This window comes from Canis lupus, chromosome 3, assembly GCF_003254725.2.
Source record: "Canis lupus dingo isolate Sandy chromosome 3, ASM325472v2, whole genome shotgun sequence".
Taxonomy (NCBI): domain Eukaryota; kingdom Metazoa; phylum Chordata; class Mammalia; order Carnivora; family Canidae; genus Canis; species Canis lupus.
Window position 1 is genome coordinate 84863008 of NC_064245.1, and position 20272 is coordinate 84883279.

General features: G+C 47.0%; 1 protein-coding gene across 2 annotated transcripts in view; it reads right to left on the reverse strand.

Annotated features, from left to right (window-relative positions):
- Positions 1-12081: 12081 nt before the first annotated feature.
- SLC34A2 (solute carrier family 34 member 2) overlaps positions 12082-20272 on the reverse strand; it is a 36375-nt gene continuing 28184 nt past the window's right edge. For both annotated transcript variants that reach the window (XM_025437816.3, XM_025437817.3), the window contains 6 exons: positions 19592-19687; positions 19054-19174; positions 17690-17857; positions 16227-16343; positions 16008-16132; positions 12082-14556 (listed from right to left, as the gene is read on the reverse strand). In XM_025437816.3, coding sequence (XP_025293601.2) covers positions 13927-14556; positions 16008-16132; positions 16227-16343; positions 17690-17857; positions 19054-19174; positions 19592-19687 — 1257 coding nt within the window. In that variant the 3' untranslated portion in view covers positions 12082-13926. The remainder of the gene's footprint in view (positions 14557-16007; positions 16133-16226; positions 16344-17689; positions 17858-19053; positions 19175-19591; positions 19688-20272) is intronic.

Here is a 20272-nt window from a genome sequence, read left to right on the forward strand (position 1 = left end):
ATTTGCTTTCGTGTTCATTAGGAGAACAGAAAAAAAGAAAAGAAAAAAAACAGACTCACATCAAACCTAAGGTTTCACAAATACCTCTGCTTACGGTGAAGTAAACGTGGGTGGCAACGTTAATGAACTAATTATAAAGGTTGCGGGGAGACCCCAGACAAACTTTTTCAAGGGAGGGATGCTGAGTCCTGAGGTTTGGGGAAATCTCGTTGAATCCTTACAACAACCCCATGAAAATGGTATCTTCACCTTTCTGAGATAGAAGCACGTGGGTCACAAAGGTTAAATAACTTGCCTCTGGTCACCGCACTTGCAAGGAGGTTGTAGGGTTTGCTCTGGTTCTGGACTGGCTCCTCCTGCCCTAGAGAAGCTCCTGCCCTGATTTGTCTTCCTCTCTGGATGGCTGAAGGGGCTTGGAAGCAGGAACATGCCTTTATCACCTGTGCACCCTGTGCTCGGTGCACCTCCCCGCACAGTAGAATGTACTAAGGTTCTGTGAAAAGAAGAATCTCCTGCCCGTGTGCCTGGCGCATGGTTTGCAAGGCTCTCAGCAGCATTTCACTCACTTTGCCCGATGCTCTTCTGAAGAAGGGCCTATTAGATCCCTTTCCTGCCTCCCAGCTGAGGGCACCACGATCAGAGTCTGGCCTTCCAGCTAGGAGCGTCAGAGAAGGACCAAACTCACCAGGGTGCCACGGAGGCCACCCCGGGGGATTGGAGGGTAGGGTGGGACAGGATGTGGGGAGGGAAGGTGTGTAGAGAGGGAAGGAAGGGTGAAGTGGTCAGATCCTACTCTGCAGACCAAAGGAGGGGGGGGCTTTAGCCTTGAGCACTTTTTCCCTCTCCAAGCTCAGAGCCCAGCAGGCCAAAGTCACAAGAACATCCTGTCCTTGGTAAGCACAGACAGTCACTGGGGATAAGATAAGATAGGAAGAGCTGAAGACTTGTCCTTGGGCAAGGGGACATTCCTGGGTCAAATCCAGTTTCCCACCTGACACGCTTCCTGGGGTTCATTTGAGTTTTGCTTTTCTTTATTACATTTTCTCGCCCGTGACAAAATAATGTAAGGTCATGGCCAAACAACTGGGAGGAGGGAAAAATATCTAAGTATTTGCAATCTTGATATATTCTCATATGTGACTGTATAATTATAAATATGCAATATAAATAAATATATGACATATATCACTCTGTGTAGTTTTCTTTATCAAGGTTTCTTACCACCCAGAAATGACTAAGATTTGTGTGTGTAGACAGGAGGAAGAGGAGAGGAAGGGAAAGAAGGAGGGAAGGAGGAAGAGACAGTCTGGCAAGTGTGTTAACTTTTGCACTTTGCTGGGGCAGAGATTTTTTTTTAAAAGATGTTATTTATTTATTCATGAGAGACAGAGAGAGAGAGGGGGGCAGAGACACAGGCAGAGGAAGAAGCAGGATCCCTGGGAGCCCAATACAGGACTCGACCTCAGGACCCCGGGATCACACCCTGAGCCTAAGGCAGACAGACGCTCAACCACTAAGCCACCCAGGTGGGGGCAGAGATCTTATAAATATGATTTGAGGATCCCCTGCATCAGAGTTACTTGGGGAATTTTCTAAAAATGCAGATTCCAGGCCCTCGACCCACTGAACTGCCATCATTGGGATGGGGTCTAGGGTTCCGCACTTGGACAAGTTCTGCAGAGTTGAGAACGTTCCTGGAACAAACAGCCCATGGAAGTCATCCTAGAAATAGAGGGCTGGAGAGGACTGCTTCCTGTGGAGAAGAACTTCCTCACGCTTATGCCAAGGCCCGGCCTGGACACTGTGGTCTTGAAGAAAGAGTTCCACCGTTCTGCACTGCGAGGGGCAAGCATGCCTGCGTTGGCTTGCTAGGCTGCTCATTGATTGGGGGCTTCCCCTATAGACATGTGGGACAGAGCGGGTTGGGAGGTCCCCAGGCCTAGGGGGAGGGAGAAATGATGCGGAGCTGAGATCTGAGAAGTAGCTGGCTGAGCATCAGGGAGGTAGGCCAAGGAAAAAGCTGGACAACAAGGCACGCCAGCTGATCCCATGGGGCCCACCGGCTGGGTCAAGATGAAAGCTTGCTTTCTTGTGTTGTCCATGAAAAGACGTTTTCAAATTTTTAGGAAAGCCTGTGTCCTTAAACATCCTAGTCTTGGTGCTTTGGAAGCATGAAGGAACAGGTAAAGTGGCACCACGGAAGTAAGTACCGTGTGCTGACCAGGAGCTAAGGGCAGGAGACAGAAGGCACAGTTTAGTGCAAGAGAAAGAGGACCCGTCATGGAAGGTGCAAGCACTCCGAGAGATCCTCAGGAGTTGACCGGAGTGAACCAGAGTTCCTGTGACCCTAGACAGAGGGGGTGAGGTTTGGTTTTAGGTTTTTGGTGTTTTTTTCTTTCCCCCAGGTTTTTATTTAAATTCTGGTTAGTTAATATATAATATAATACTAGTTTCAGGAGTAGAATTTACTGATTCATCACTTATGTACAACACCCAGTGCTCCTCATAATCAAGGCCCTCCTTATTCCCCATCACCCATTTAACCTATCCCACCCCCCACCCACCTCCCCTCCAGCAACCCTCAGAGGGTGAGTTTTAAAGAAAATATCTGGGGACGCCTGGGCGGCTCTGTCGGTGAAGCATCTGACTCTTGGTTTCACCTCAGGTCATGATCCCGGGGTCATGAGATCGAACCCCAAGCAGGCTCCAAGCTCCACTTTCCTCCCCCCTCTGCCGCTCCTCCACTTGTGCTCTCGCTCGCTCTCTCTAAAATGAAGAAATAAATCTTTTAAAAATAAGTAAATACAGGAAATGCCTGGAGAATATAGTGACACTTTTGCGTACACACAGACACGGAAACGCACGTGTGTGTGCGCACAGACACAAACGATCTCTTTTTTACCGCCCCCTCCACAGTGATGCCAGGAAACTAGCAGGCAAAAATAAATTGGCCAGAAAGGACTCAGGCTCGCCCTGGGCTGGGACCGCAAGCCCTTGGGAGAAGCTGGGCAGGAGCAGCCCGTCGGCCCCAAAGCCCACCGGCAGGCTGTCTGGGACTGAGGACTTTAACCGGCCTGGAAAACACTATCTCATCTCATGCTGGGCCTCTGCTGGCTTTTACAGCCACCCGATTGCCAGCCGGTTTCAGCTTGACTCACTGCGGAATTTGGACTGCAATATTCTAAGGGACAGTCACAGTCATCTCTGGATGAGCAGAGACATATTCCAGGAAGCAGGATTTCCTAAGAAGTCCTTGGGATGGGTGGCTGTGCTCCTTGGTTTCAATCATTCCCTTTCCCAAAGACCTCTCCACCCGCCACCGAAAACCCACCCCAAGTTCCTACTCCAGCTCTCTCTCCCTAGGGATTCTTTCGTCGTCGTTATTGTTAATCTACCTTTTTGCCTGATTGTAAAATTTAGTTTATGCTAAATTGAAGGTTTAGGAAAGTGTTTTAAAAGTTGCTCACTGTCTCTACTAAAATAATATATAAATAATTTTGATGCTTTAGCTTTTCATATTTCTTCGTAGGTTTATTCCTAGAGAGAGCTAACTAACAGCATTGGTTCTATTGTTATTAGTTTGGTGGGGTTTTTTTTGTGTGTGTGTGTTTTGTTTGTTTGTTTGTTTGTTTTTGTTGTTTTCATCATTTAGGAGCAGCTAAAACTTCTGGAATAATGGTAAATAATTGTCTGCTTTATTTACCTGAATATTTGTCTTGTTCCTGATTTTAATGGGAGTGCCTTTGCTGTGTCACTTTTTTTTTTTTTTTTTTTTTTTAAGATTTATTTAGAGAGAAAGTGCAGGAGAGAGTTCATGGCGGGAGGGGCAGAGGGAGAGAGAGAATCTCAGGTCCGACTCTCAGCTGAGCACGGAGCCAACCCTGGGCTCCATCTCACAACCCTGAGACCTTAACCTGGGCCAAAATCAAGAGACAGATGCATAGGTTTGAGCCACTGAGTCGCCCCTGCTGTGCCACTTTTAAATACGATGTTGCTTCTTATTTTGTACCAGTTAGATTTCTGGGTGTTGAGACAGAGGTTCTTTACCGAGAAAAAGAGATCATTTATTTTAAATCAAAGTTTACTACTTAAAAATAGATTAAAAAAATAAAATAATTAAAATAAATCAGAAATGGATATTGCAATTTATCAATTTTTTTTCAAAAATATCTGTCAAGAGGACAGATACTGATGTGAATTTTATGAGTAGATTTTTCATATTAAACCATCCATATATTTCTATGTAACATCACTTGGAATTTCACATACTATTGTGCTTATTTGCTGGAAATTTTTATTTCAATATACATAAGTCAACATCATCTGTATTTTTTCTTTTAAACTTTGTTCTGAATTAGCCTCATAAACTGAATTGTGATGCAATCCATCCCTTCCCTGTCCCTTGTGCTAGAACAAGTTCATTATCATGAGAATTATCTATTCCTTCAAAGTATTTTTTAAAAGACTTTTCTCTTGTAATCAGTCTAGTATCTTTTCTGAAGGCAATCAACCTTTCTTTCGTGGCTATTGGTTTGTTTAAATTATTATCCATTCCTTGACTCAAGTTTGGTAATTTGCATTTTACTAGAGAATCATATCTTTCATATGGATTTTCAAGCGTGTTGCCGAGTTGCACACAATTTAAAAATTTTCTGTAATTTCCTTCACTACTCAGTATGATATAGAGATTTTAAATGGACAGGACCACAGGGCACCTGGGTGGTGCGGTGGTTCAGGCCTCCAGCTCGTCATTTCGGTTCAGGTCATGATCTCAGGTCTCACAGGATCCAGCCCAGCCAGGGGCATGGAGCTTTCTTAAGACTTTCTCCCTCTGTCCCTCCCCACCCTTCTCCTACACACACTCTCTCTCTTTAAAAAAATAGTAAAATAAAAGAAAATAATGGCAGGACATAGGTCTAGAGGCCCTGGGTTCAATTCAAATCCCCATTTGCCAACTCCCTCCTATGATAAGCTTCATTAAGTAAGTCATTGCTCCTGAAATGCAGAAAATGAAAAATAGAGATAATAGGACTTTGTACTTCACAAGGATGCTGGCGTGGGGGAGGAAAAAAGAATGCTTAGCACAATGCCTAGAACACAGAAGTATTCAGTAAATGTGGGCTGTTTTTAATATATCCAGTATTGGGTATTTGCATTGTTTTCACATTTTTTCTTTTTTCTTTATTATATAAGCAAAACATTGCCCATTTTGTTTTGTTTTGTTTTGTTTTAATCTAAGACTGTTTACTCCTATTTTGTAAGGCAATTTTTTTGTTTGTTGGTTTATCTTTGTATTTCCTTTCTCTGGATTTCCATGAGGCTACTTTGCTCTCCAACTTTTTGAGCTTGCTGCTTAATTCTGTTACTTTCCTTCTTGCTTATTTAACAGTGAAAGCATTTGCTACTTTGAATTTGCTTCTCATTACAGCTTTGGCAGGCCCTACGGTCTTGCTGCGCACTATGCTCCTTACTGCTATGTTTGAAATATCCTGCAGTTGCATTTTGGTTTCATTTTTGACAAAAGAGTTTTTTAGGAGAGAATCCCTGTATGTTCATAGGGTTGAGTCCTTTTGTTGATTGCAGTTGTGTTATTAATATTGCTTAGAGAGTACTCTGAATAATTCGTGTTTTGGAGAATTTACTGAAATTTTCTTTATTGAATAATATATAATAAGTTTCAAAGTGGCCTAAAAGTCCTAGAGAAGTTTTATGTTTATAGGAAAAGGGAATACAGTATTTATGTATTCACGTGACTTTCCTGATAATATCATTCAGACTTTCTATGTCAATGCTATCCAACAGAAGTATACTGTAGATAACACATGTGATTGATGAAAATCTTCTAGTAGCCATGTTAAAAAGCAAAAAAAGTAAGTGAAATTACTTACTTAATATTATCCAATATATTATCATTTCAATAAGAAGTCAAATATAAAATATATTAATGAAATATTTTACATTTTTGACTAAGTCTTCAATTCAATGTGTCTTTTACATTTACAGCCCTTCTCAATCCAGATGCTAAGTTGTCATCAGGAATACTTGTTCTGTATCAAGATTCCATAACATTTACATTTGAAAAAGTAGATTTACATGCCTATGTTGTTCTCAACATTCTTAGAAAATTTGTCAATACTGAATCAAGTATCATTTTTTAAAATTATATTAAAATTAATTTAAATTAAATATGAGTAAAAATTCAATTTCCCAGCTTCACTAGTAACATTTCAAGTGCTCATCTGCCACATGTAGCTACTCTGTCAGATTGGGCAGGGTAGCTCTATATCCTTACTCATTTTTATCTGCTAGATCTGTCAAATAAAGATATATTAAAATGTCCAACTACTTTTAAGGAATTATTGTTGGTTTTATTTACATGTGATAATGGTATTTGAGTATTTTTTAATTTTATTGAAGATAATTGACATTTAACATTCTATTAGTTTCAAGTGTGAAATGATCATCACAGTATGTCTGTTAACATTTATCATCATGTATTTTTTAAGGCATTCATTTCTATCTTTTACAAATACATGTTGAAATATTTATGAATAAAATTATGTGATCTTTGAAAACGGTTTCAAACCAATATGGGTAAGGAGAAAGTAGGCTTAGGTATAAAGTGAAAAAATACTGGCTGAGTTGATAATCGTTGAAGCTTAGGTATACAAGTACATAGGAAGTCATTACACTTTCCTAATTTCATAATAGGAAAATTTGAAATTTTTCATAATAAAAAGACAAAAAATTTTAAATTTAGATGAAACCTTTTCCGTTTATGAATTCTTTCTATCAAAATTTCCAGGACAGGGGTGCCTGGATGGCTCAGTTGGTTAAATGTTGACTCTTGATCTTGGCTCTGGTCATGATCTCGGGATGGGGGATGGAGACTCATATTGGGCTCCATACTCAATGGGGAGCCTGCTTAAGATTCTCTTTCTCCCTCTTTCTCTGCCCCTCCCCATACTTGCACCTTCTCTCTCTCTCTCAATAAGTAAATAAAATCTTTTTAAAACTGTTTTTCCAGTATAAGGATGCCTGCATGGAGCAGTTGGTTAAGCATCTGATTCTTGGTTTCTGCTCAGGTCTCAGGGTTGTGAGATGGAGCCCTGAGTTGGACTCCCCACTCAGCAAAGTCTGCTTGAGATTCTCTTTCCCTCTCTCTTTGCCCCTCCTGCTCATGCTCTCTCTCTAAAATGAATAAGTAAATCTTTTAAAAAAATTTCCAGCACGTGGCTTTATGTATTTCAATACTATGTTATTTTGTAATTTTTATAATCATAACTGAAAGCTTAAATATGACTACTTCTATATAATCAGAATGCAACTTTTTTTCCCTGCTGATCTCTTAAATTCTTTTTTCAATGGGAAGTTCTTTCTTTGGTTCCTCACAAAAACTCACAATTTTTCTAGTCATGCCTAGGTTAAAAAAAAAAAAAAAAGGCTTAGGATCACTTTAAGTCACAAATTCAGTGTGGTGGTTAAAAATGGCTACATAGTCGTTGCCATTTTTCCTTTGGAATGCTAGAGTCCATTCCTCTCCCCTTGAATTGAGACCATCCTTGCTTTGCCCAATGGGAATGCTGGAAGGGATGCTGTATAACTCCTGAAGGCAGGCCTTAAGAGACTCCCAGCTTCTTTCCTACTCTTGGTACACTCCCTTTGTTAATCCAGTCACCATGCTCTGTGTAGCCTAAGCTGCGTGGAGAGGCCACATGAAAGAGACTCAAGGCACCCTGTTGACAGCCCCAGCTGAGGGCCCAGCCAGCAGCTGTATGAGTGAGCCATCTTGGACAACATTCAACCATCCATCAGAGTAGAGTATAGTTGTTTCTCAAACACAGTCTTTTTCTCTGCTGCCCCCAGCTACTTTCTTCAGACACAGGTTGGGTAGCACCCTAGCATGTCCCAGTTGCTGCAGAGCACTTCCATCTCATTGTCTGACATTTCCATTGAAGCCATCTCCCTAGACCTGAGTAAAGGAGAAAGCATGCCCGTGTTGGTTTGGATTTCAGACAAACAAGTGAAGCGGTGCAGAGCAGGAGCTAATGGTCACAGCCAACATTCTGTGGCATCAGCCTGGTCCACCACCAGCTGAGCCTGCTTCTGCTCAAACTTCTTGCTCTGTTAAAAAAAAAAAAATCTTCCCTCCACCACATCTAGATGCTTAATACTTCCTTTTTTCTTGAGGAGCAAAAAAGGAAGGTCATAGTAAGATCAAGGAAGGAACAAGATTCCCTTACTGTTTTCAGATAGAATGGTGGGGACAGAGGTAAGATCAACGCACCCAGGGGACACCTGGGTGGCTCAGCTGGTTGAACAACGGACTTTAGCTCAGGTCATGATCCCAGGGCCCTGGGATGGAGCCCCACATCAGGCTTCCTGCTCAGTGGAGAGCCTACTTCTCCCTCTCCCTCTCCCACTTCCCTGCTTGTGCATGCGTACTCTGTCAAATAAATAAAATTTCAAAAAAGATCAAGGCAAGGAAGGCAAACATTTCCCTGAGTGAAGCTTCCCTATTGACTACTTGGTGCAAAAACTTTAGGGGGAAGAAAGATGAGACCTTTCTCCCTCCACCAGTAAATCTCAAGGTTCTCATCTGGTTCCCAAGTGATGTGTGGTGAGAAGATGGTGCTCTTTTCACCTCAGCTCTGGATGTTTGGGGAGTGACTTACTCACTTTGATTTGTGATGTGTCCCACCCATACCTCCCTGAGTGGTGAGGACCAAAACCCAGGGCACCTGTGAGGACAGGGAGTTGGCCTTGAAAGTCCGATACAGGAAGTGATTAATATTCAGCCCATGTTCATCATATGGGATACTACTTGATCCCATACCCTTTATTCCTCATTCCTGGACTGTTCCACCTCCTCTCTCTAAGCTTTATCCTTCCACTTTGACTCTGATTATGTCTAAAACCTGCCCTAAATCTGGAAGTCAGTGAGTCACAAGGCAGCATGGTTCATGGGACAGGACATTGGGCTCTGTCTTTAAATCCTATCATCTGGGACCAGCAGCTAAGTTTTCTGAATCTGCTTCATTAAATGGGAACAAATAACTCCTTCTCTCAAGGCTCTGGTGCCCGTCAATGCGGTGATGTGTGGAAAATAGCTATCAAGAGGTCTCAAGTGCTGTTGGTTGTGGAAGGTAGCCTTCTAACCCCATCTGTGGTGTTAGTGAGGACCCCCAAGTTATCCTGCAGTCACAATCTGGGTCTCCCAGTTATCTGATGGGGGAGTCTGGGGGAAGAAATGGAGCATGCTCAGCTTCAGAATGCATAGTGTCCCATTTATTTTGATCAGCTGTGGTAGGTCTCTCAGGGTGGGCTCTCCCCCATGGGGGAGGCCTGCAGCATTCACCTCTGCCTGTGATTGGTGAAGTAAATCAGTTTAATTCAACAGCAGAAGGTTAAGAAGCTTTTTCCCATCCCCGAAGATAGAAAAGCCACATCTTACAATCGGCCTCCTTAGTAAGAAAGTAGCTGGTTGCATTTCCATTAGTTCATCTTCTACGTCTTCTTTTTCAATTGATTCCATATTCCATAAGAGAAGAAAAACTATGACATTGACACCACCAGCTGATCCCAGATCCCCTTTGGATCCTGTGTCATTACATTGAGCTGAACGTGAAGGCATAATTTTACAGCCCCATTCACCCTCTACTCACAGGCTGTACATTAGCCAGTACCTGAGAATGATGGGTTTTTCTGCTAATATGACACACCAATGACATTAAGCTGAAACTAAAAATTAAATAAAACACCCTGGTGGACCTGTAGGTCTGCTCCAACCACTCCAGGCAAGGGGGAGATTTATTGTCTCAATGAACTAAACCAAAGAAACCGCAGCACAGGTGATAAGGAATGAGGTGCAGGAGAGGCATTAGGCTAATGTAAAAATCTGTGCTTTCAATAGTTGGTTCTGTATTGGTTACCTAGTGCCAATGTAACAACCTCAAAACTTAGCGCCTTAGAGACACCCACCATTTTATTTGCTTCCAAACTGCTCAGCAGTGTGGGATAGGCTTTGGGGGTGGTGAGGATATAAAACTTCCACACGTGCCTGGACCCAAAAATATCAATTCTTTTGTAACTGCTCTCAGATAATTCAAGCAAACTGGTGATCAAAACAATAAAATAGGAACTTGAATAGAAAACAAGCTTTCTATCCTAGCAGAGTGGCACAGCCCAGGTTGATGGACAGCTGTTCTCAAAAGGCAGACAGAACACAAGTCTACATGGGACCAAGAGGATACGGGTTTAAAAAAACAAAAGAAAAAAAAATGAAAAGAAGGAAACCAACCAAAAGGTTGTCAGACACTTTGGATCAATTAGAGAAAAAAAATATTTATGAGTCTGTGACAGCACTGATGAAAAAATTAAAGAAAATGTTTTGCATCATCATAATGTAAATCATATTAATCATAATGTGATGTAAATATTGACTACCACTTTGGGAAATTGGTGGTGTTGGGGGGATGCGTCAGATAAATCTCATTTACCAGAAAACAGGTAGATAGATGCATAAGTGAAGTCCCCTAGAGTCTATATATCCAGCCTTTGTAGTAAACCTACCCTGGGCTCAGTATTTACATATGTTACCTCACTTTCCTAAGAAGCATGCATTACTGTCCCATAGTCCAGGAGTTGGTTGACATTGAGGAAGGTTAGCAGTTTTGCTAGTAAATGACATGACACAGCTAGTAGTGGGGCCCAGCTCTCCAGGCAATCCCAGCCCTGAACTTATTATCACCCTATGACACCAGCTCAGCCCTCCACATCTGTTTCAGCTGCCCCTAGAGAGGTGCTACCAATTTATAGTCCTTCTGCACACATTTAATTTAAATAAACTCTTCCAGGATGCCTGGGTGGCTCAGCAGTTGACCATCTACCTTCAGCTCAGGGCATGATCCTAGAGTTCTGGGACCAGGCCTTGCGTCAGGCTCCCTACAAGGAGCCTACTTCTCCCTCTGCCTGTGTCTCTGTCTCTGTGTGTCTCTCATGAATAAATAAAATCTTAAAAATAAAATAAAATGAATCAACTCTTCCCTAACCCTGGGACTGGCCTGGGGTGGTGGGTACGGCCAGTTTCCTGTGTGATGGCACGCTCACACAGAACCCAACAGAACCCAACAGAACCCAACAGAAAAGTAGCTCATCCTTGGCTGAAATGCTCTGCCACCACGGTCCTGAAAATCTCAATCTTTTAACTTTGTCTTGTTAGTGAAGTCCAGTGGGGCAATGGAGCATGTGTGTGAGCAGAATGGGTAATACCCATGCCCACAGCCCCTTGCCACCCCACTCACGCAGAGCACTGGCAAAGCCCCATGAGTACAGAATTCAAGTAGACCCACAGCGAGCCTAAAGGCGGCAAGACTCAAGGCCAAGTACAAGTGTGTTATGTCTGCAACCGAGTATACTGGGGGTATTGACAGCCCCAGGAGGACATGCTTCCCATTTGAACCAGAACTTTCTTCGAACACAACAAAAGAAATTATGGAGGAGCCCTATCTTACTCCTTTTCACTCGTGTTTGCCACTCACTTAGGCTGGAATGATGACACAGAAGCGTCAGCCCCTTGTGCTTCTTTTCACTGCCTCCTAACTCATCAGTAAGGGATGCTATTGACTGAACGTGCGGATGTCAAGAAGAGAAATAAAAACTGAGCTTTATGCAAAATCCCTGCTATTCTGGCAGGAACAAAATACATGTAGGAGCTACAAAAAGAGTCATGTAATTTCGGCCATCCCACGTGTGAGTTAGAAACTCTTATGTTTACATTAAAATTGGCATCGCACAATATAAAGATGAACCATGAAATTTATGCCAATAATTTAAACTCAAATCTTACTTAGGATAGCACTCCACAACATTTTAAAAGCCCTGAAGGAAGAAAAGGTTTGTATTTAGTGCCTATTATGTCCCTTTCACTGTGCTTCCTGAACAAGGGTCCCCACAAATTACACAGCTGGCCCTGGTGATGGAGAGGTAGGTCGTGATGTTAATTGAGAAAAGAGACCCCACGTTTTCAGGAAACAGATCCACGAAGCCCCGATTTCCCTGTAATTGAAAGCTACACACTCCTTTGAGGTTTGATTGCCTTTTTTTATTTCTCCCTTCCCACAACCAGTAAAAAAAAAAAAAAAAAAAAAAATACAATCAACGCAGTTAGAAGGATCCAATTTTTTTAAAAAACAATCAGTGTGCAAAGAGGGCCACAGCCCTGCCCAGGCTTAACTTACATATTTACAGGGTGTGTGGCATGGGTGCGGCTAGAGGCACATTTAAAGGGCGGTATTACAAAATATACAAAGATGCTTTCTTTATATTTCATAGTAGAACCCGGCCTCATTTCCAAATGAGAGAACTATAAAACACAAATCACACTCCTATTTACCATATAACTTATGAAAAATGCTGTACAGACGTGCGGCTATAAATAGAGTATAAATGGCTCTGTTGGGGAATTGGTATCTACACGGGGTAAGGGTCAGCGGAGGGCTCAGTTTGGTATCCCAACCTGCTAAGATGAAGGATAAGCCAGGATGGGGGAGAGCAGGGCCTTGGAGTGCGGCTGCACTGAACCCCCTCCCGACCCCCCCAAACTCAGTTGAAGCCCCCTCCCTCTCCGGGGCAGACTGGGATTGTTCAGGGTGCGGGAGTAGTGGAGGGAGGAGGTGCAAATACTACAGGCAGCTGGAGAAGGCACAGAGAAGGTATCTGAGGCAAGAAGGAGCACAGACAGTCCTTGGACCCACGGCCACACACGGACCCCTCCTGCTACCTGGTGACCACCATCCTATGGGCCGTTCGGTCATGCCCTGGGTTCTGCCCTTGGAGGAAAGTTTGGATCTCCGCAGGCATGGAGAGAAGGGCAGGAAATCCTATGGGAATGTGCGAGAATGTTTGGAAAGGGTTTCTGGCTTGGCTGGATGAATGCAAGCTGTCCATCAAAAAAGCCAACCCGGACATTGATCTTGCAGAGTGAGGAGGCGGAGACAAGGTACAATTCCTCCATGCTCACATCTTTCCTGGGGTTCAAAGTGGCAGCAGTTGAGGGGACCCACAGGGGCTGCTTATCTTATTCTAAAAGACCCAACAAGGATGATTTTATCTGACGAGAGAGCAGCACTGGGCTCTAGACACAGCGGTCCACTGGCTTCTAAAGTAGCCAAATGAAGAGCCCTCGGCCCCTTCAGCAGATAAACCATCTCCCCCTCCCACTGCTCCCCATGCCCAGCTCTCACCTGCCATGGGCCCTGCTCGGGAACAGGTCTGATAAAACAGACCCCAGAGGTGAGCCGAAGTGCCCTCTGAACCTCTCTTGGTAGCTCAGATGTGGCTCCCACCCTGAAAACTTGGGCACAGCAGGGACGCTTTGATGAGCCACACCTGCCGGGGTGAGGACACCGAACAGGGGTTTGGGGAGATCTGGGAAGAGGGCAAGGCCCACCCCAGTAGTCCTCACCAAGTCTCCAAACAATCACACTCTTTCTCTGGAATGGGTCTGGTCTGGGGCAAGGACTGTGCTCTTGGAGGAAGCAAGTCTTTGGGAAAAGGTGCCTGAGCTCTAGACCCCTAACACACACACTTAATGTGGGCATCTTAGAGAACCTTCCATAAATCCATCCCCTCAGGGCATTTCTCTGGAAGATGATTGGGGTCTAGCAAATGGGTCCTGTGGAGCAACCCCACTGTGGCAGGGGTGGGCGGCGGGATCACCTGTAGCCACGGTGTCTTGTGCTCTCTCTCAGGGTCCCTGTGCCCGCTCCTGCCACAGGAAGGCTGGAGCCCAGGCTGAGCTGACGCCACGGCGCAGGCCCAGGGTGATGGGTGAGCGGTTGACCCTTTCTCAGGAGGGAAGGATCTCTACCAGGCAGAGGTGGGATTCGGGGCCCTGCTCCCTCCCGCCGCGGGGTGGGGGGTGCCCTACAAGGCCGTGCTGCCTGACATGACCTTGGAGTCCGGGTCGTCCACTGGAGGCTGAGGGGACCCCTCCTGGGCCTCCACGCTCAGGGCCACGTTGTCAAAGGCCTCGGGGCCCTTGCCAGGCGGCGCCCCCTCGTCGTCGTCTTGGCTGCGGCAGCACCCGCTGCAGCGGCAGCACGGGGGACAGCCACACAGCAGGCAGCAGGTGCGGCAGCACAGGCGGCAGCACAGGCAGCAGCGGTTCTGGCAGCAGCCGGCCAGCAGGGAGATGAGGTCGTCCCAGGGCTTGAGGGAGCGCAGCCACAGGGGCAGGAAGCCCCAGTCCCGCAGCTTCCGGGGCAGGATGCGAGGGCAGCGGGACTGCAGGACGCCCAGCAGCCCCAGCAGCAGGGCCACCGCGACCACGGGCGCACCCACGCCCACCAGCACCGGCCAGCCGGCCAGCGACAAGCCGAACACGGCCATCGGGGTCAGGAAGAAAACGAAGACGAGGTAGAAGACGGCGAACCAGCGGTATTCGGCCGAGAGCATGCCCAGGCCCTTGGCCAGGCGGATGGGCAGGCGGGTGAACGGGATGGGGTACCACAGCAGGATGCCCGAGATGTTGAAGAAGAAGTGGCACAGCGCAATCTGAAATGCAAGGGGGGTGGGGGTGAGCGGGTCTGGTGCCTGGTGAGGCCGGGGTGACGGCAGGGGCATCACAAGGCCTCTGGGGCAGCGCCAAGGGCCCGCTGGGCCTTCCCAGGAACTTGCTGTGTGTGCGTGGGTGCAGGTGGGTGCAGGTGGGTGCAGGTGGGTGCAGGTGGGTGGATGCCGATGGAGGTGACCAGATGAACCACAGCCCAGGCCCCCTGGAGTCCTCCAGGAGTTTGAAATTCACAATGATCAATCTCAAAACCCTAGAAACCTAGGGCTTGACCCAGCTGGTGGGGCCCAAGAAGAGGCTTGCTAGGTAGCTGGGGGTCCCCACGGCCCCATCCGAGGGAGGTCAGGGAGAGGGCTGCACTTGGTACAAATAACGGCAGCAGCAGCTCATCTTAGCACCCACTAGGCTGAGGCAGCTGTTGGAAGCACATGCAACGAGTACCTCAATCCTCCAAAAAATACCCTCAGAGCTGCCAGACCATCATTATCCTCGTTTGATGTTGGTGGTGGTCGAGCCAACTGAGGAAGAGGTGAGGCTCCTTCCCTGCACACGCAGGAGATGGCGGAGGTGGGATTCCAACCCCAGCAGCCTTGGCTCCAGAGGCCACGCACTTTGCCACTTCCTTGGGCCCACCAGGTGCCAGGCATCACACTACGGGCTTTGGACCAGCCTGTCTGGTCGCCAGCCACTGGCCACATGTGGCATCTGAGTGCTGGAGGTGTGACTGGCCTCAAGTGTGCTGCAAGCGCACGATGCACACCAGATTTCAAAGACTTCGTCCAAAAAAAAAAAAATGTGAGACATCTCGCCAATTTTTAAATCAATTACACGTTCAAATGATAATGAGTTAGATCAAATACATTATTAAGATTGATCGTGTTTTACTTTTTGAAAACATGGCTAGGAAAGATTTCAAATGACATGGGTGGCTCAAATTTCTATTCTACACTCGTATATCTATCAGAGAGCATGGCTTTAGGCTGAGTCTCATCAGATCCTTGGAATAATCCTAATGAGATAAGGCTCCCGGGTTGCAGAGAGAATTGATGCTCAAAGGTTAGGTTACCTGTCTAAGGTCGCTTAGTGTGTAAACCCAGGACGGAGTTCAAATGCCAAAGATCTTCTTGCCCAAGTAACCTGGTTGATCCGGGTAGGGCAGGGGACCTGCCCTGAATTTAGAATTCTAAATTCTACGCCCAGAGCACAAGTGACCGCCCAAAATCCAAATAGAGTTCCCCAAGTGGGGGGTGAGGAGATGGGAAGTGGTGTAGTGGCCGCCCCCCACCTCTGTTTAAAACAACCACCAGTGATGGTGGCCTCACAGTTTTGAAGATAGAGAAAACTTGGCTCTTGTTCCAAACCATCTGCTTGTAAGACCACAAATGGGGCTGTCCCCCCACCCCCCCGGGCTCCCACCCACGCAGCCTTTCCTAACCTGCAGGGAGCTCCTCAGAGTATTGCCTGGGCTGGCCAAGGCGGCCAGGATGGCGGTGGTGGTGGTGCCGATGTTGGAGCCCAGTGTGAGTGGATATGCTCTCTCGATGGTGATCACACCAATACCTGGCAGAAAAATACAAAAACTATAGTATCAGCCCCAAGGGATGATGGGAGGTGGTGACAGCCAACTAGACAGGGTAGCCAGAGAGAAACTCACCGATCAGTGGGGTCATAGCAGATGTGAACACGGAGCTGCTCTGCACAATGAAGGTCATGCCTGCCCCCACAAGGATGGCCAGGTAGCCAGTCACCCAGGCAAAGGGAAAGGGAAAGTCTAGGAGACAGAAAGGAAAGGAGATCTGTCACAGACTTTCTAAGGAAGGGCTGGGTTGGAGGCCTAGCTCGCCCCTCCAGAGGACCGGGGTGGGGAGGGGTGCAGTATGGGCTGGGCTAGAGGGTCAGGTTGTATAGAAGCCTCCCCACCCCACACAATAGTCATAAATTACAAATTGGATTTTTAGAATCCTTTCACCTTGCATGTTCAGATGGTGGAACCACGGACCAATACACGCATTCACTGAATTCGGAAGTAGAGATGCTGAACACACATGTCGCGGACTAAGCGTCTCCTCTCAATTCCCATGTTGAAATGCTAACCCCATGTGATTGTATTAGGAAGTAGAGCCTTTGTGAGGTAATTGGTTCATGAGGGTGGAATCCTCCTGACTGGCCTAGTGCCCTTACAGGAGAGAGACCTACTCATTCCATGTGAGGACACAGCAAGGAGGCGGCCATCTGTACATCAGCAAGTGGGACCTCAGAGCCTGACCGTGCTGGCACCCCAATGCCAGACTTCCCAGCCCCCAGGACTGTGACAAGTGTTGCCAGCCTCCGATAATTTGTTATAGAATCAGAACTAGGACACCACCCAATTAAGCACCTTCCTCCCACGGAGCACTCACGGTGCTCTCCCAATGCCGTAAATCCTCCACCTTTCTGAAGGGGCACGGAAGCAAAGGGCAGCAGCTTGGAAGTCCTACACGCTGAGTTCTCGGCAACACCCACACGGGATCAGGCCCTGCACACCCAGCAGGTCCCCACAGTCACCCAGCTCAGCCACATGACAACCTTGGGGACAGCCCTCAGAGGTAGATATTCCTGGCCCTGTTTCATGAAGGTTTCATGGGGAGGCGACATCCTTGGCTTGGCCAGGATGCCATAAGCATCAGGGGCTTCTCCTGGCCACTGGGGTTGTGTTGGCTGCCTCAAGATGGTGATGGGTTATCTAGAACCATGTTTTCTTCCCAAGAGTGGAAGGGAAGTGGGGAGCAGAGAGGGCATCCGTTACCCTTTCTCTAAGGGATTCTGACAGACCCGAAAGACCTGGGCATGGGGAAACCTGCCAGGAAGGAAGGAAGGCCTATCTCATAGATCTCTGGATATGAGCTGGCTCTTTCTCAGGACCTTTCAGATGTGATAGACACTGGTGCCCAGGCTCCACCCAAGACACAAAAAAAGATCTCAAGGGCAAAGGACATCTTCTTCAGCTTATCAGATCCAAGAGAAAAACTCCAGAGGCCATTGCTAGATGAAAATCTAAAAGGAACCTCCCCACCGCCGGGGTGGCCCCAGTGATGCCATGCCCTAGAAAGCCCAGAATTGGGGTGAGGGTGTGCCTACCTGTGTTGATTGTCTTCTTGATGACCACAGCTACTTGTCCCCGGAGCACGGAGCCTAGGAGCTTGACAATTGTGATAAGGCAGCCACAGAGGACCAGCAGGGAGGCCAACAGCAGGATGATGCCAACCGCAAGGTCCGGAAGGGTGGAATTTGCAAAGATGTGCTGGCCTGAAAGGACCAGGGAAAGCCCTTGTTAGAGGCCAGTGGGGCTCTGAGGCCACCGATTGTTCTTCATTCCCCAGCATCATCCTTCTGCTTTACAGTAACAGAATCTGGGTTGTTGGCTCAACATATGGCACCCCAGAACAAAGACCACACTTCCCGGCCTGCTTTGCAGCTGACTGTAACCCTGAGGCCATGTTCTGGCCAATGGGACCTTAGGAGGCTAGAACATGAAGTAAAATCCTTCCAGTTACAGAGCTGGTCGGGGCTTTTCTTCTACCTCTACGTCTCACGGTGTGTTTTACTCCTGAGAGCGACTGATACCTCGAAGAGCTTGAAGAGCCAAGTGGGGTAGGATGGGGAAGTCAGAGTAGGAGCTATTGCCAGTTGTAAGCCTCATTTTTTAAGAAGTCCTGTGTGGCCCTAGGATTCTAGGGTTTGACTGATGGGTGTATAGCATCTTGAACATGGGAGGTGATAAACTCATTGATGCTGTGAGGTGAGCCACACTTGGAATCTACTGCTCAGAATTAACATGGGCGGCGTGGAGAGGATGAAGGGAAGCAGAGACACACACATGGTTAGAAGAGTTAAGGATGTCTGGACCCATGATTCCCAGGGCAACAGTCCAGCTTCTTAAAGAATCGGAGCATCATGTAGGCTCACTGCCTTGTTCAGTGCTGTGGCTCCAGGGCTTGGAAGGGGGCCTCCCGTACAGCAGGGACTCATGACTTCGGGCTGAATGTATTTGTTCTGTTCTGTGTGGGCCTTACATCTCCTACAGGTCTGGTTGGCATCTCCCTAGAGCCCAAGGGATACACCAAAGCAGACAGAAGGAGCCCTCTGGAATCTGCAGATGAGCTCTAGTGCAGTATGGACCTGCCAGAGGGGTTGGGATTCAAATCCTGGTTCCACCCCTCCTGGTGGGACCCCAGACCTGGCTTGAAACCTTAGTTCCCGCTGCTGTGAAAGTGCACAGTTCATTACTTGGTATGATGTTGGTGCTCAATGAATCTCCGTGCCTTTCTTTCCTTCACTAACTGCATTTCACACTGGCCTTGGGGAGCCCCATTGCCCTCCTAACGAGGCTTTCCGTGGTCTTTTCAGGCCAGCACATCTTTGTGATAAAGGACGTCAGCACCCCCTCACCCCCACCCCGACAGCCCAGCCCAGTGGCTGGTGCTCTGCTGAGCTCCACTCACACTTGGCAATGTTCTCCGTATAGGTCACATTCTTGAGAGTCCAGGTGTAGGTACCGTCCGACCAACAGAGACTAGGGGAGGTGCAGTTCTCAGACGAAGGAACGGTGACATTCATTTGAGTCTGGAAGACAAACATCGACACATGGTATAGAGAGTCCACCATCTCCCTGTTGGTGGGGACTGCAGGCAGTGTGGCCAGCAGGGAGGAGACACATGTCAATGCATGTGTCTCTAAAATATGATGCACTGTTGCGACGGGTCCCTCCATTCATGGGAACACAGGGAGCCATAGATAAGCCAAGAGACATGAAAATATCAAGCCAGGAATAACATGTTTTCCAAGGTGCGGGTGGGGCAAGAGGGAATCTGTCCTACTGCATTATCTGTCCATCAAGCATTCAAAGACTTGCTTCCCTAAGGATTCCCAGGGCCAATTTTTACTTCCTCTGACCTCTTATCTGCCCACATTGAATTCAAGGTTTTGCTGAACCCACAGATCCAAGAGTCTGCCCACCCAGCCACATCCTTAGAAACTTACCACGTTGGTAAAAGTCTTGCACCAAATCTTGATCAGACTCTTGTTTTTGGCTGCTTCATCATTCATTGCAATTTCATTGATGACTTTCTTATCCAGCTGAGGAAGACAGACAGGAAAGGGTCAGCAGGTCTCAGCACTGATGTGGGACAGACACATAGGAGGTTCTATGGAAGGGGCTCCAACAACATAAGCCCAGTGGGTTCTGACTTGCTCCGTCTATGCTCCCAGGATGGAGCACTGCACCCAGAAATTAGCAGGTGCTTGAGAAATAAGGGAATGGCTGTAGAAACAGTGGGCTGGTAGCTGGGAAACACACAGTAGAAGGTCATCAGGTGACAGCAAAGCCCAGACGGTAAGGGTGATAAAGGGCAAGGTCTAAGCTGACCCACTTTTCAAGGCAACAGCCACAAAACCTTTTAAGATTTATTTCAATAATAGTTCAATCAGCCTGGGGGGCAGGGGGGTATGAGCAGGATAATCCTTTATCAGTGAGCCCATGGGTGCCGAGGTCAGTAGGGGGAATAAAGTGGCCCCAAGCATCCAGAGTCCTGAGTCTTGAGAAGCACTTGCCACCCTCCACTCCGCTCCCACCCCAATAAAGATGACATGCAAAGTCAAGGAAATGAAGAAGGCTGGTTACTCTTCAAGGGCAGGTGCCCTTGAAGTCTTGGCTCCTCTGGC